Genomic DNA, 14,421 nt, shown 5'->3' on the forward strand with positions numbered 1-14,421 from the left:
CCATTTATTCATTTCAGCAACTCAAGTACGCCAAGAGTACTGTGGTGGTCAAGAGGTATAGCTTGGTGTCAGACTGACCAGCTGGGTCCATTTTTGCCACAGATACGCTATGTGCATCTTGATTTTTTTTTCCATTTCCTTCATTTTGTTAAGGGGGTGTATTAATTGATTTTCTTATGTAGAACCATCTCACTTGACCATTGTGCATAATTTTTTAAATATGTGATTGGATTTGCCTTTTTGGCATTTGCTGAGGATTTTTATATCTACATTTTGCAAGGGATATTAGTTTGTGATTTTGCTGTGGTTCTTTGACTCTGGCATTAGGGTAACACAGACTTCCAAAGATGAGTTAGAAAGTGTTCCTTCCTCTTTTATTTTTTGGAAGGGCGAGAACGATTGGTGTTAATTCTTCTCTAAATGTTTGGTAAATTCATCAGTGAAGCCATCAGCCTTAACCTTTCCTTGTGGGTAGTTTTCAAAATACTGCTGCTGCTGCTGCTGCTAAGTCGCGTCAGTCGTGTCCAACTCTGTGCAACCCCATAGACGGCAGCCCACCAGGCTCCTTTGTCCCTGGGATTCTCCAGGCAAGAATACTGGAGTGGGTTGCTGTTTCCTTCTCCAATGCATGCATGCATGCTAAGTTGCTTCGGGCGTGTCCAACTCTGTGTGACCCCATGGACGGCAGCCCACCAGGCTCCTCTGTCCACGGAATTCTCCAGGCAAGAATACTGGAGTGGGTTGCCACTTCCCTCTCCCTTTCAAAGTGCTAATTTGTAATTAGTTATTTAATGCCTTACTCTACTTGTAAGGTGTGTCTATTCAGATTTTCTATTTCCTCTTGAGTCAGTTTTCAGTAGTTTATGTCTTTTTTAGGAATTTGCTCATTTACTCTAAATTATCTAATGAGTAGGCGTGCAGTTGCTCACAGCATTCCCTAATAATCCTTGTTGTGAAGTCAGTGTTAATGTTCTGTCTTTCAATACCGCCTTTAATAATTTGAGTCTTTTCTCTTTTTTTCTTCATTAGTCTAGCTACAGGTTTGTCAATATGGTTGATCTTTCAGAGAACAAATTTTTGGCTTCATTGATTTTTTTCCTTATTTTTCAATTCTCTGTTTCATTCGTTTCTACTCAAATTCTGGGTTCGGTTTAGTTTGATCTTCTTTTTCCATTGTCTTAAGGTAGAAAATTAGATTATTGACTTGAGATCTTTCTTCTCTTTAAATGGAGGCATTTACAACTATTAAGTTTCACTCTAAGCATTGCTTTAGCTTTGTCCAATATGTTTTCATATGTTTTATCTTCATTTTCATTCATCTCAGAGCTTTTTCTAATTTCCCTGCCAGTTTCTTCTTTGATCTTTTGGCTTTTTAGGAGTGTTTTATTTAACTTTCACATATTTGTGAGTTTCCCAAATTTCTTTCTCTTATTAATTGCTAATTTTACTCCATTGTGATTGGAAACATACTTTGTCCATTTTCAACCCTTTTAAATTTATTGAGGCTTGTTTATGGCCTGAGATACATGGTCTGTCCTGGAGAATGTTCCATGTGTACTGGAGAAGAAATGTGTATTCTGCTGTTGCATGGAGTGTTCTGTAGATAACCTGTTAGGTCTCATTGACATAAATTACTTGTTACATTTTTTTTTTATTTATATGGGTCTTCGCTGCTGCTTGGTCTTATCTCTAGTTGCACAGAGCAGGGACTACTCTATAGTTGCAGGTTTTTAAAGATGATTTCTCTTGTTGAGGAACACAGGCTCTAGGGCGCACAGGCTTCAGGGTGGTGGCTCCCGGGTTCTAGAGCGCAGCCTCAGTAGTTGTGGTGTGTGGGCTTAGTTACTCCTCAGCTTGTGAGATCTTTCCTGGACCAGGGATCAAAACCCTGTCTCCTGCATTGGCAGGCAGATTCTTTTCCACTGAGCCACCAGGGAAGCCCGATACAAATTACTGTTAAAATTTAAAAGTTATTTTCTTTTTTTCTGCCACACATTTACTAACATAGACGTAATTTATTTAGCCAATCTCCTGTTCTTGTATATTCAAATTATTTTTTCATTTTTCTAAAACATAAAGTGAATATATTTTGTATTTTTAGTATTTCTGTACCTGCTTATTTAGGATACCTTCCTGAAAGTGGCATACTTTCATTATAGTATCTAACCTTTTAAGGTTTTTGATACATCTCATTAGGTTGCCTTCCCATAAAGTTTTTTCAATTTCCTTTCCAACTGTTAGTTCCAGAAAGTTCAGGATTCTGTGCACACCCACAGACAACTGGGTATTGCTGCTTGTTTGGATCTCCTGCTACAAGCGCTCAAGCCACTGTGGACGTTTATCGTTGTTGCTGCCCAACATCCACCCCTTTTCCTTCTGGTGAAGTGAAAAAGTGGAAGGGTCAGTCTGTAGCCCTCCAGGCTCCTCTGTCCATGCGATTTCCCAGGCAAGAAGACTAGAGTGGGTAGCCATTCCCTTCTCCAGAGGATCTTCCCCACCCAGGTTTCTTCTGGTAACACTCCTCTAATTTCCTTTCAGAACACACCTCCCAAACTCTTAAGTTTCAGTTTGAGGGACCCAATAAGAACAAACCCTGGACTTTTCCTGGGATGTTGAAAATGACTTTTCCCCACCTCCAACCCTGACCTCCAGAGTTTACTAAGCAGATGGGATGTAAGCCTGAAGCTTCTAGAGATCACTTGGAGAAGTCCTGCCTGAGAATGAAGCCTCTATAGAGGAAGACAGCTGAGAGATGGAGAACAAGTAACAGCATCGTGGGGACATCACTTGAGAATCACCCTTGGATCTAGCTATATGTGAAACAAGTCAGCCTTGTTGAACTGCTTGGTTATGTAAGCTAACGTTATATGAATCATTATTAAATATCAGTAGCAAGTATTTTGCTTAAACTAGTTTGTTTTCCCCTAAAAGAATTCCCACTGTCCTCCATACTTGGTAGGATGACTCCTCCCACCCACTCTGATGTTGGATAAAAGCACGTGGATTGCTTTAGCCTATGAAATGTTGCCAGATGAGACCTGTATCACTTGTGGGTAGATGCTTGAAGAGTGAGCCCGTGCCTGGTTTGCCACATCCACTCACCCCTGCCTCAGTGAACTTGGAAGCCTGCGTCTAGATGGATCCCCTGTTAGCTGGGTCTGTGAGCGACCTACCATGATCAGAGACCCCTGCCAGCCCACCCAGGGGTGCATAGCATGAGTGAGTAAGATGCTTTCTTTTGTGTTAAGCCAGTGAGATGTAGTTGTTTATCGTTACAGACAGAACCTAACCTCTCCTTTCTGAAACAGTCTCCCTGGGGGAAAATGAAGGATGTTTTTCATCAACCCAGCTGTATCTGCAGAGCTAACAGCTAGCCAGCAGGAAGGGCACATCCTCCCAAAGCAGTCGGCTCCTTCCACATTCCACCCGCGTCCCCCAGGCCTCTAACGTCTGACAAGCAATTCCATGGCAAATTGACTCTATTGGTTTTTTCCTAAGGTTTGTTATCCTCCCAGAGGGAGGGTGATTTTGTTTGGCAGATGGTTAAAGTCGGTCTGGTTGGTGTCTGACCGGTGACTCCTGCCTACAGCACTGGGAGCATGTCCATGTAATTTCTGAGAGTAGATTACAAAAAGATGCTGGCTTCTGTTTCACTTGTTCTCCCTTGCTCTCTCACCTGGTCATTCTGCTGGAAGCCAGCTGCCATGTGGTAAGATGCTCTGAGGATAAGCCTTCAAAAGGCCAGGAGTGGAAAGAGGCCTCTGGCCAACAGCAGAAGAGAGAGGGCATCCTGGTCAGATCCTTCTGCCCTGCCTGTGCCACTTGGGGCTACCATGAGAAGGAGATCATCTAAATACCTCCAGCACCTGGTTTAGGGGTGGCCACGTAACCCGTCCTCACAGAGGATGGCAGCAGGACCGCTGAGTAAGGACAAGCCTGGGTTCTTCAAGACAGGCCAGACAGGCCCGAATTTAAATCCATGCACCACCTCTTCCTGGTTCTGGACTTTGGGCAAGGTCTGCTTCTCTAAGCCTCAGATTCCTCGACTGAGAAATGCAAGTTCAATAGCGCTTGCTCCATTGGGCTGTTTTATTAGGCAGTGGACATAAAATGTGTAGTCCAGAGCCCAGTCCTGGGGATGCCCAGTAAGTGGTGACCGAAACTAATGACCTGGATTCTAGTCTGGACAAGTCCCTTCGTGTCTTCTGTAGACATTGGCTGAGGCAATGATTCATGAGAGCCCTTGTAACTCTAATACGTATCATGTTTCCCTATGATATCAAAGCCATATTATCTATGTAACACATTTTTCCAAAACTTAGTGGCTTAAAACAGCAGACATCTATCATCCAGGTGCAATTTAGCTGGGCACGTCTTCTTTAAGGCCTCTCAGAAAGCTACAATCAGGGTGTCAGCTGGGGCTCAACAGGGGAGGATCTTTGTCCATGTTCGACAGCGTGGTTGTTGGCAGGATTCAGTTTCTTGTTGTTCTGAGGACCCTTGTTCTTCACTGGCTGTTGGCTCTTTCCACTCCTGGCCTTTTGAAGCCTTATCCTCAGAGCAGCTTACCACATGGCAGCTGGCTTCCAGCAGAATGACCAAGTAGGAAAGCAATGGAGAACAAGCAAAACAGAAACCAGAATCTGTTTGTAATCTACTCTCAGAAATGACATCCCATCACTTTGCCATATTCTAGTTACTAGAAGTAAGTCATGAGGTCAAACTTTTACACTAAAGACCCCACATAAATCCACATGAGCGCCGCAGGTTTCAAAAGCATGTCCAGAGAAGCATGTTGGAGTCCAGTTAGGCGACTGTTAACAAATTGTCCCTAACAGTGCTGACTGTAGTCTTCAGTACAGGGGGGTTAGCTACATACAGCCCCTCATTCAGAAAGTACAGGGGGGTTAGCTACATACAGCCCCTCATTCAGAAAGTACAGGGGGGTTAGCTACATACAGCCCCTCATTCAGAAAGTACAGGGGGGTTAGCTACATACAGCCCCTCATTCAGAAAGTACAGGGGGGTTAGCTACATACAGCCCCTCATTCAGAAAGCCCATCCCTCCTTACAAAACAAGGACATACGCAGAGCTCTTAGATAGATGGCCCCCGTCCCTAGGACCTCACCTGTCCCCAGACTTCAGTGTGCGTTAGAACCAAGTGGGAGTCGGTGAAGCCTGCAGCGTCCTAGGCCAACCCCTCAGATTCTAATTCAGAGGTTGGTGGAATGAAGGAGTCTGCGTGTTTATAAGGTGCCCAGATACTTATGTAGGGGCTACATGGACCTTGTGGAGAAACCACACACCAGGCCACCTGTTTATATTTCAAAGCACTGAGCACAGTGCCTGGGTTTTTGCCCAGGAAATAGCCTGAGAACAGCCTCGTAACCAGTGCCGGACGTGCACAAGATTTCCTGTTCCCTCCCAGTCCCGTGTATTCTAAAGTGTAAAATTAAGACCTCCCTTGCCCATCCCCCAGCCCGTCCAGGGGAAAAGAAGAAAAGACAACAGTCACATTTCTATTTTATAAGCACTTGGTTTTATTGCACAGAAGCAATTGAAAGTGGACTCCAGTGGAAAAGTGCGCCCTGGCGTGGTACAGTGGTCAGCGCCTAGCCCCACCTGCTGCAGCTCTTCCGGGACAGAGAGCTTTAGGCAAGGACCCGACCACCCCTTTGGAAAATAGAAGGCATTCAGGAATAGGTTAAGACATCTCAAGCATAATGTGTTTCTAACTGCTCATTCATTATTGCGGTCATCTGTCAGTTGCACATACAGGAAATAAATGCACTTATTTAGAGAGGAGGGGGCAGTCTGTATAGTCAAGTGTTTACGTGTGGCATTCGGCATATATCACATTCGGCTACATAAGCTATCATAACATAATTGCCCATCGCCTAGGGAGGGTTTGGGCCATGGAGCTGGGAGTTGGGAGGACCCTCTCTTGCTAACATATTGCTAATAGAAATTCCTGTTTGGTGAAGGAGGGCCTGTTGTCTAAGCAGAGTTTCTTCTTAAAGAAAAGAGAGAAAAAAGTGAAAATTTGTGATACTGACCCTTGAGCTCCCAGACCCCCCTGAGTTTCTTTGGCTGCTCTGAACGATCCCTTCTCCCTGCCTTACTTCTCTCCCTTGGTGGCCTTATCTTCTGCGGCCTTCTCTGCAGGTCTGCTGTCTTTCTGGTCTGTGCTGGAAGATTTCTCAGCCTTGGCTTTCCCGGGTGTGGAGGCCTCCTTGCCAGTTTCCTTGGCTTGGGCCTCTGTTTTGGGTTTCTCTTCAGGCTTCTTGGCTTCTGCGGCCTTCCCCTCCTTGGCGTCTTTTTTCTCTGGTGCTGCCGGCGTCTCTTCCTTCTTTGGCTTTTCTGCTGCTTTGCTGGGTTCTTTGGCCTTGGCATCATCTGGTTCCTTCTTGGCCACCTCAGTCTTCTCTTTAGGCATAGCCTCTTCCTTCCCCTTGGCAGGAGCCTCCTTCTCTGGGGTGGTTGCTTTTTTCTTATCTTCAGCCTCTTCCTTCTTGGCTTCAGCTTTGGGTTCTTTGGGCTTTTCCACAGCAGGCTCCTTCTTCTCCTCGGGCTTTGGAGCCTCCTTCTTGGGCACCTCATCTTTCTTGCTGTCCTTCTTCTCCTCAGCTTTGGGTATGGCTGGAGCTTTCTCTTCCTCTGCCTTCTTTGGGGGCTCTTTGGCTTTCACCTCCTGGGGTTTTTCTTCCTCCTTCACAGGGGACTTGGCCTCCTCCTTCTTTGGGACCTCCTTCCCAGGAGCCTTGGCCTCATCCTTCACAGGAGACTTGGCCTTCTCTGGGGATTTGGCCTCCTCCTTGACAGGGCTTTTGGGCTTCTCTGGGGACTTGGCCTCCTCCTTCACAGGGCTTTTGGGCTTCTCTGGGGACTTGGCCTCCTCCTTCACAGGACTTTTGGGCTTCTCTGGGGACTTGGCCTCCTCCTTCACAGGGCTTTTGGGCTTCTCTGGGGACTTGGCCTCCACTGGGGACTTGGCCTTCTCTGGGGACTTGGCCTCCTCCTTCACAGGAGACTTGGCCTTCTCTGGGGACTTGGCCTCCTCCTTCGCAGGAGACTTGGCCTTCTCTGGGGACTTGGCCTCCTCCTTCACAGGAGACTTGGCCTTCTCTGGGGACTTGGCCTTCTCTGGGGACTTGGCCTCCTCCTTCGCAGGAGACTTGGCCTTCTCTGGGGACTTGGCCTCCTCCTTCACAGGGGACTTGGCTTCCACTGGGGACTTGGCCTTCTCTGGGGACTTGGCCTCCTCCTTCACAGGGGACTTGGCCTTCTCTGGGGACTTGGCCTCCTCCTTCACAGGGGATTTGGCCTTCTCTGGGGACTTGGCCTCCTCCTTCACAGGGGACTTGGCCTTCTCTGGGGACTTGGCCTCCTCCTTCACAGGGGACTTGGCTTTCTCCGGGGACTTGGCCTCCTCCTTCACAGGGGACTTGGCCTTCTCCGGGGACTTGGCCTCCACTGGGGACTTGGCCTTCTCTGGGGACTTGGCCTCCTCCTTCACAGGGGACTTGGCCTTCTCTGGGGACTTGGCCTCCTCCTTCTCTGGGGACTTGGCCTCCACTGGGGATTTGACCTTCTCTGGGGACTTGGCCTCTTCCTTCATGGGGGACTTGGCCTTTTCTGGAGACTTGGCCTCCACTGGGGACTTGGCCTTCTCTGGGGATTTGGCTTCTTCCTTCACAGGGGACTTGGCCTTCTCTGGGGATTTGGCCTCCACAGGGGACTTGGCCTTCTCTGGGGACTTGGCCTCCACGGGGGACTTGGCCTTCTCAGGGGACTTCACCTCAGCTGGTGACTTGGCCTCTTCCTTCTGTGGGGACTTGGCCTCCTCTTTCACAGGGGACTTGGCCTTCTCTGGGGACTTGGCCTCGGCTGGTGACTTGGCCTCCTCCTTCTCTGGGGATGCGGCCTCTTCTGCTGGGGGAGACTTTACTGCTTCTCCTTCCTCCTCTTTGGCCTCTTTCTCTTCTTCTTCAGTCACTTCTTCAGTCACTTGGACCTCCTCTGTCTGTTCCTCCACAATCACAGTTTCCTTCTCTGACTTTTCTACCATCTTGATCTTCTCTTCACTTTTGACTTTGATATGAGTGGACACGGAGGGGATCTTGGGGAGTCCTTCTGGAAGGAGGAAAGGACTCGGGCCAAAGCCAATTCGACACTCTTCACCCTCCAGGAGTTTTCTGCAGAATGGATAATGAAACATGTTACTATTAACTCAAAGTCGATCACTGAGGTAGGGGGCTTCCTGAGTTACTCCAAAGACCCCCTATGGGTAGTGATACATAGTTTGGTGGAAGAAGGGATGTGAATGGTGGGCACTTAGACTGGAGGAGGTCACTAGCAGATCATCCCAAGGACTACCAGAATCTGTACCCCAATGGCATTGCTCTTGTTTTAATTCAGCTAAGGCTACCACTTATAAAACTTTTTTTCCTCTGAAAAATGGCCCTCAAGAGAGAATGCCTATATTAACAAAATTTACATGTATTGTCCCTCAAAATGTTGTTTAAGAGAAAGGGGGGAGTATGAGCAAGAAATTCCACATTTATAAACCTGGGCTTTAAAGGTATTAGAATGTCCCCATTTGAATTTCAAGGGTCTGTTGTTATATTCTCATCCTTTGAATTTTAGGAATAGAGTAGGGGCAGAGCCATTCAAACTCTTCAAGCCTCAGTCTCCTCATTGGTAAAAACAGGGTCATTAAGAGTTTCTACCTCAGAGGGTGGTTTCAATGAAATAATGAATGAAAAGAATCTCTTTAAGAGGTAGAGTTGTAAAGGTCCTTGACAACTCAAGTCCCTCCTTTCTCTCCCAAGACAGGCCTCTGGCTGGCTGAGTCTGAGAAGAGGGTGGGGAGCTTTAACCCTCTACATCACTGTCAGAGCCTCTAAGTCATGCTCAACATATTTGCTTCTCAGAAGACAGAACAATGGTGGCCAGCACTCGGGGGAAGGAGGGGAAGGGATCAGGGAGTTATTGTTTCATGAGCACTGAATTTCAGTGTGGGAAGACGAAAAGTGTTCTGGAGGTAGATGATAGTAATGACTGGACAGCAATGTAAATAGTTTTAATGCCACTGAACTGTATGCTTTAAAATGGCTAAATGGTAAATTTTATGCCTATACATTTCACAATAGTAAGAAAGAAAAAAAAATTTTTTTTTTTATTTGGTCTCTAAGACAGCAGGCTACCTCACTGCGGAGCTTAAAATCCAAGGCATCTCCTTCTGAGAACACCAGGGCTCCCACCACCCAAAGGCCCCCCGGCCCCCTCACCTGTAAGCAGCGATCTCAATGTCCAGAGCCATCTTGACATTGAGTAGATCCTGGTACTCTCGGAGCTGGGCTGCCATCTCCCACTTGGTGTTCCTCAGCTCTGCATCCAGCTGCTGGATGGCCTCCTGGGGAGGAGTAGTCACACATACATCGCCATCAGTCACCATGGAGACCTCGGCACCAGCGAGGCTGGAGTGGGTTCTGCAAACCCAAAGAGGCCCAGGCCAGCCCCCACCTTGTGAAAGCTTCGGGACCTCATTCATGGACCCGGAACAAACATCCCGCTGTGTGTATAACCTCAGCCTGTGGAGTGTTCTGGAATGGAACACGCCAGACACCGACCATGGCTACCACAGGTCATTGGGATGACAGGTGAATTTTTACAGATCTTAAGCTTAGAAAGGGCTCAGTGGGAACTTGTCTGCTTTGGCTCCCTATTGTCTGCCCAGTGCTCCAAAGCACCTACACAGTAAAGGCTCGGGAGGCAGCTGCTGTTGATGACTGAGACCATGCACAGAAGCACGCTAAACAGAGCTGAAGCCTCTCCCTGACCCAAGCCCCCTGAGCCACTGCTTAAAGGAAACCACCATGGCTGATCAAAAGGCAGCCTCTTTTTCTACAACAACCACATACTGCTTGTATAGTAAGTTCTCTAAAAGAATTTTTAGACACTTTCTTTCAATCATTGTCTTTAGTGGGAGGTATCTGCTGAGGCCTTCCCAGGCTGTCCTCACTCAGACACTGGTTACTGTTTACTGAACACCCACCACGACCAAGACTCTGCTGTCTCTCACTCATCTCATAAGAAGTTCATCTCTCTCTTTAATCTTCATAGCTCTGCAAAGGAGGCTTTTTTTTTTTAATTGCATTGAGAGAATTCAGTCACAGAGAGAGGCAGATAACTTTCTTAGAGTCACACAGCTAGAAAGACATACAGGTACCCCTGGCATGTCTGACTCTTAAGGCCTGTGCTCTCCATTCAAAGAGGGACAGTGACTTGTCCAGGGTCACTCAGCAAGGTTAGGTGGTCTGGCTTTCTGCCCCACCCCTGCCCACCTGGTAGGATGCGATGTCAGCCTGGTGACGGTCCTCCAGCTCAGAGCGCTGCCTCTCCAGCGAGTCCTTGGTGCTTTTGAGCGTCTCCAGCTCTGTGGTCCTGGCCTGCAGCTGGCGCCGGTACTCAGATATCTCCTCCTGTGCTGAGCGCATGGCATCTGTGTTCACCTTGGCTGCCTCGGACAGTCGGTCCAGCCTCACTGGGGGAGAGAGAGGCAGGGCACAGGGTTAGACAAACTGGATTTGGAAGGGGCCACACACAGGTTAAGGACCTCCTGAGTGCCAGGGGCTATTTTGGATGCTTCACTCATCCTGTCCTTTGTGACAGGCAGATGACACTGCCCAAGGCCAGCAGGCCAGTTTGAGCAGCAGGACTTGGGTTCAAATCTAGTGTGTATCTGGCTCCAAAGATCACACCCTGACTCCCCAAACGCAGGCCTCAGGTCCTGCACAGCAATAGAAGCCCCTATTTCTTCTGGCCCTTCTGGTTCACCTCCCCAACAAAGGCTGGCAGTGCTGGGGGTTATGAAACCTGGCCCATGGAGCTTAACCTCAAGCTTGGGGTTGAACAAATCAATGAGCCTATGACCTTTAGAGGCATTAGGGCTCTGGGAGCCAAGGAGCCATAGCAGAGCCCAGATCCCTGTGGAGTCTGAGGCCCGTGTGCCAGCTCCTCTGCCCCTTCCTCCCCCTGGCTGCGCGTTCTCTAGCACAGGAGCCCCTGTGCCCATGGCAGCCACACCCTGGCTCCTGTGAGCAACAGGCTGCAGGTTCCCAGAAGGCTTCAGGGGCCAGAGAGGGTCTGGAGATCTAGTGTGAACCTCCTGACTGTGAGCATCCTGAATCCTGAGATAATGATACCCAGGACCTGAGTCTTAGGAGTTGAGGAGGAAGAAGAGTGATCCAGAAGTCCTGGGATGGTCTGCCAGGGTGAAGGGCAAAGTCCAAGAGGGCAGCTTGCTCTGGGAGGAGCCTTGCTGCTGCAGAGATGGGGGAGGGGTGGTTCTGCTACCGCAGAGGAGAGGCAGGAACCAGAAAAGCCATGCACCCAAACCCCAGCTTTTCTGGTTTTCTCTCCTAGTGCTTCCAGAGACTTAGAGACCATCCAAATGGGTGAGGATTCTTACCCACTGTGTATTACAGGCTTCTCTGAAAATCACTGAAGCCTCTGTGCCCTCTCCCAAGAACAATGCAGAAGTTTTAAGGAGCGTGGAACGCCCGAGGGTAAGAAGCCCAGTTGGTCCATTCCCCTTCTAATCCCAAAAGGAATGAAAACCAGAGAGGGCAGAGTGTGGGTCAAAGTCACCCTGCGGGTGTTGGACACAGCTTCAGAGCTGCAGCAGCTGCACCCTAGCTGACTCAGGGTGGCGTGGAGGTGGGGGAGGGAGATAGATTTGGGAGGCTCCCAGCTTTCAGGAAGGGGAGAGAGGACATTCAAGGGCCCCCTGGCCCCTTCAGCCTCACACACCAATTGGTTGTAATGATGGCCTTCCTGGGGAGAGAGAATGTGAGAATGACTCACCCTCTCTGACTGTAGCAGGGAGGGGCCTGATAGGTGTCAGGAGAATGGGGTCCCCTGCAGTGTGCAGAAGAGGGGGATGGGCAGCATTGGACGGGGAAGGGATGTTACTTTGAAGGGCAATGAGGGACCTCCCCGGTCCCAACGACTAGAAGCCGGCACCGCTTTGGAGCGGTAGAGGGAACCTGTTGGAAGTGGGGCTGACTCACAGTCGGGGGGTTACCCTGACTTGGGAGAAGGAGCAGAGAGGACTGAGAATTGAAGGACAGATACAAGGACCCTGGAGAAGGCCAAAGGAGAACCTAGAGTGGGGAGGAAGAGGCGGGGAGTGCCGCACAAAAGACCCAGAGTAAAACTGATTTTTAGCTAAGGGGCGTGCCCTTTGCTGGGGGAACCTGAGCAACCGCACCATCCAACCAGCCCTCTAGGCCGACTCCACCGACGCCCTAGGTCACACCGCCCTGCCTCTCGATGTCCGACCACCAGGGGGCGCCCCTCCTCCCTGCCCCCCGCGCCTGCAAACCTCGGAACCACTCCTCGGACTGAAGCGTGCTCTGCACCGTGTGGCCTTCAAGCTGCGCGCGGATCTCGCGCAGGGCCGACGTCACGTCGCACTTGAGGGCATCGCGCGCCTCGGCCTGCGTCTGCACGGCGCTGCTGCTCTGGATCTGCCCGAGCAGCTCGCCCACCTCCTCCTGGTGGTGACGCCGCAGGTAGCCGCACTCTTCCTGCAGGGCTTGTGCCTTCTTCTGCAGCTCGACACGCGCCGCCTCGGCCTCCTGCGCAAAGCGGGCCAGTGCGCGCGTCGCTGCCTCGGCCTCCTCGCGCTGCCGGGCCTCGTCGTCCAGGCGCTGGCGCACGTGCGCGATGTCCTCCAGCAGGTGCTCCTGCTCCAGGCGCAGCTGGCCGCGAGCCGCACCCAAGCGCAGCACTGCGCCGCGCATCTCGCGCACCTCGCGTTCGTACAGCTCGCCCATGGCGGCGCGGCCCGCCTGCTGCTGCCGCAGCGCCGCCGCCTCGCCCTCCAGGCTGCGGTTATGCGCCTCGAGCTGCCGCACCTTGTCGATGTAGCCTGCGAAGCGGTCGTTCAGCGCCTGCAGCTGCTCCTTCTCGCTGCGCGCCACCACCATACAGCCCTCCGGTCCGTTGCTCAGGGTGTCTAGCGAGTCGGTGCTGGAGGTAGTCCCGGCGCCTCGGAAGCGGCTCGGGGAGGCCGACACGGAGCTCACGGAGGTCCGCGCCCATGAGTGGAATCCGCTGGAGGAGCCGGCTGCAGAGCGCGCTCCGCCTGCGCCGCCTTTGCGAGCCAGTGCGTAGTGCAAGCTGCCGCCTCCGTGAAGCGGCGCGAAGGCGCCCAGCAGCGCGTCGGCGCCGCTGAAGCTCATCGTGGCCGGAGCGGGTGCGGCCACCGGCGGAGAAGGAGCCCTGAGGCTAGGAGGAGGCGGGCGACACTGCGGCACCTCCGGACCGGCCGGCCCTTTTATAGCAGCCCGGCGGGGTCCAGCCCCTCAGCAGTTCGGGCGGGGGGGGTGCGGGGAGCGGCGGAGGAGGGCCCCGCCCTCTCCGCCTCCTCCCCCAGCGTCCTGGGCCGGCCGGCTCCGCCGCAGTGAGAGGGGCGGGGCAGGGGAACCTGGGAGTGAAGGGAATCGACAAAGCAGCGTCAGAGGAGACCCGCGCCCCCACCCCGCCGAGGGCGTCAGACGGTAGAGGACTCCCGGAGTCGACGGCCGGGGACCCCCCGGGTGCGGGTGGCGAGACCCTACTACTATGTTCGGAAAGAGAGAAGGCGTCCGAAATGGGGGAGCGAGGGCAAGGAGACCAGATGGGAATGGGACAGGACGCCCTCGGGATGGGGTGGTGGAAGGCGCAGTAGGATGAGGACCCCAAGTGATAGGGGGCACAGGATTTCCCTGATAGTTAGACCGTCAGGAGAGGGAGCTCAGAGTGTCTGCAGCCGGCCCGGAATAGGGGAGGAGAAAAGTACTCCTGAATGGAGGCATGGTGGGCGCTACAGAGAGTAGAGACAGAAGACCCTAACTGCTAGAGAGGCCACCAAGAGAGGGCTCAAGAACTCGGCAACCGGCCCGAAAAAGGGGAGGGGGCCTGGAGTTGGGGAGGGGCGGCAAGGCTGCCCTGAATTGGGGGTGTGGGAGACACTGCAGAGGCTAGAGAAGGGAAGCCCGGATTGGGGGTGGGCGCAGTGTTCTCCTCAGGATAGGAGGCAGGAGACCCCGAAACCGGCCCCAGCAAGAAGGACTCTCAGTGAAGTGGGCAGAGGGTTCCCTGTAAAGGCGGAGTGTGCAAGGGTCAAAGAACCAAGAGTGGGGGTACTGCAGGGAACAGGGCATGGCGTTGGAGAGCTGGTGTGAGTTGGGTGTGGGGTTGGGGGAGGTGGCAGGGGTGCCAGGAGTCCCTCGGGCCAGGGTCTGCACACCGAGGACAGCCCCACAGTTGCTGGCAAATGACCTTGAACACGTTGCCCCCACCCCCACTCGGTTCGCCCATCGGTACAAAGAAGAGACCTTGCTCCAGGTCAGGCTGCAACTTGAGACCCC

The 14,421-nt window shown here is 51.6% G+C and overlaps 1 protein-coding gene across 3 annotated transcripts; it reads right to left on the reverse strand.

The window, feature by feature from the left end:
- Positions 1 to 5,517: 5,517 nt before the first annotated feature.
- On the reverse strand, positions 5,518 to 13,372 carry NEFH (neurofilament heavy chain). Of its 3 annotated transcripts, none has more exons than XM_044929985.2 (5): positions 12,390 to 13,372; positions 10,348 to 10,547; positions 9,292 to 9,416; positions 7,230 to 8,196; positions 5,518 to 7,163 (listed from the first exon to the last, which is right to left on the reverse strand). In XM_044929985.2, the coding sequence occupies exons 1-5, from the start codon at positions 13,249 to 13,251 to the stop codon at positions 6,120 to 6,122; spliced, it is 3,198 nt and encodes a 1,065-aa protein (XP_044785920.1). In that variant the 5' UTR covers positions 13,252 to 13,372; the 3' UTR covers positions 5,518 to 6,119. The 3 variants fall into 3 exon arrangements, with proteins under 3 accessions (XP_044785920.1, XP_006069932.3, XP_006069927.3); XM_006069870.4 differs by having other exon boundaries at positions 5,518 to 7,139; positions 7,506 to 8,196; positions 12,390 to 13,370; XM_006069865.4 differs by having other exon boundaries at positions 5,518 to 8,196; positions 12,390 to 13,371.
- Between the last annotated feature and the right edge of the window lie 1,049 nt (positions 13,373 to 14,421).

The sequence above is a fragment of the Bubalus bubalis genome, chromosome 17 (assembly GCF_019923935.1).
Source record: "Bubalus bubalis isolate 160015118507 breed Murrah chromosome 17, NDDB_SH_1, whole genome shotgun sequence".
Classification (NCBI taxonomy): domain Eukaryota; kingdom Metazoa; phylum Chordata; class Mammalia; order Artiodactyla; family Bovidae; genus Bubalus; species Bubalus bubalis.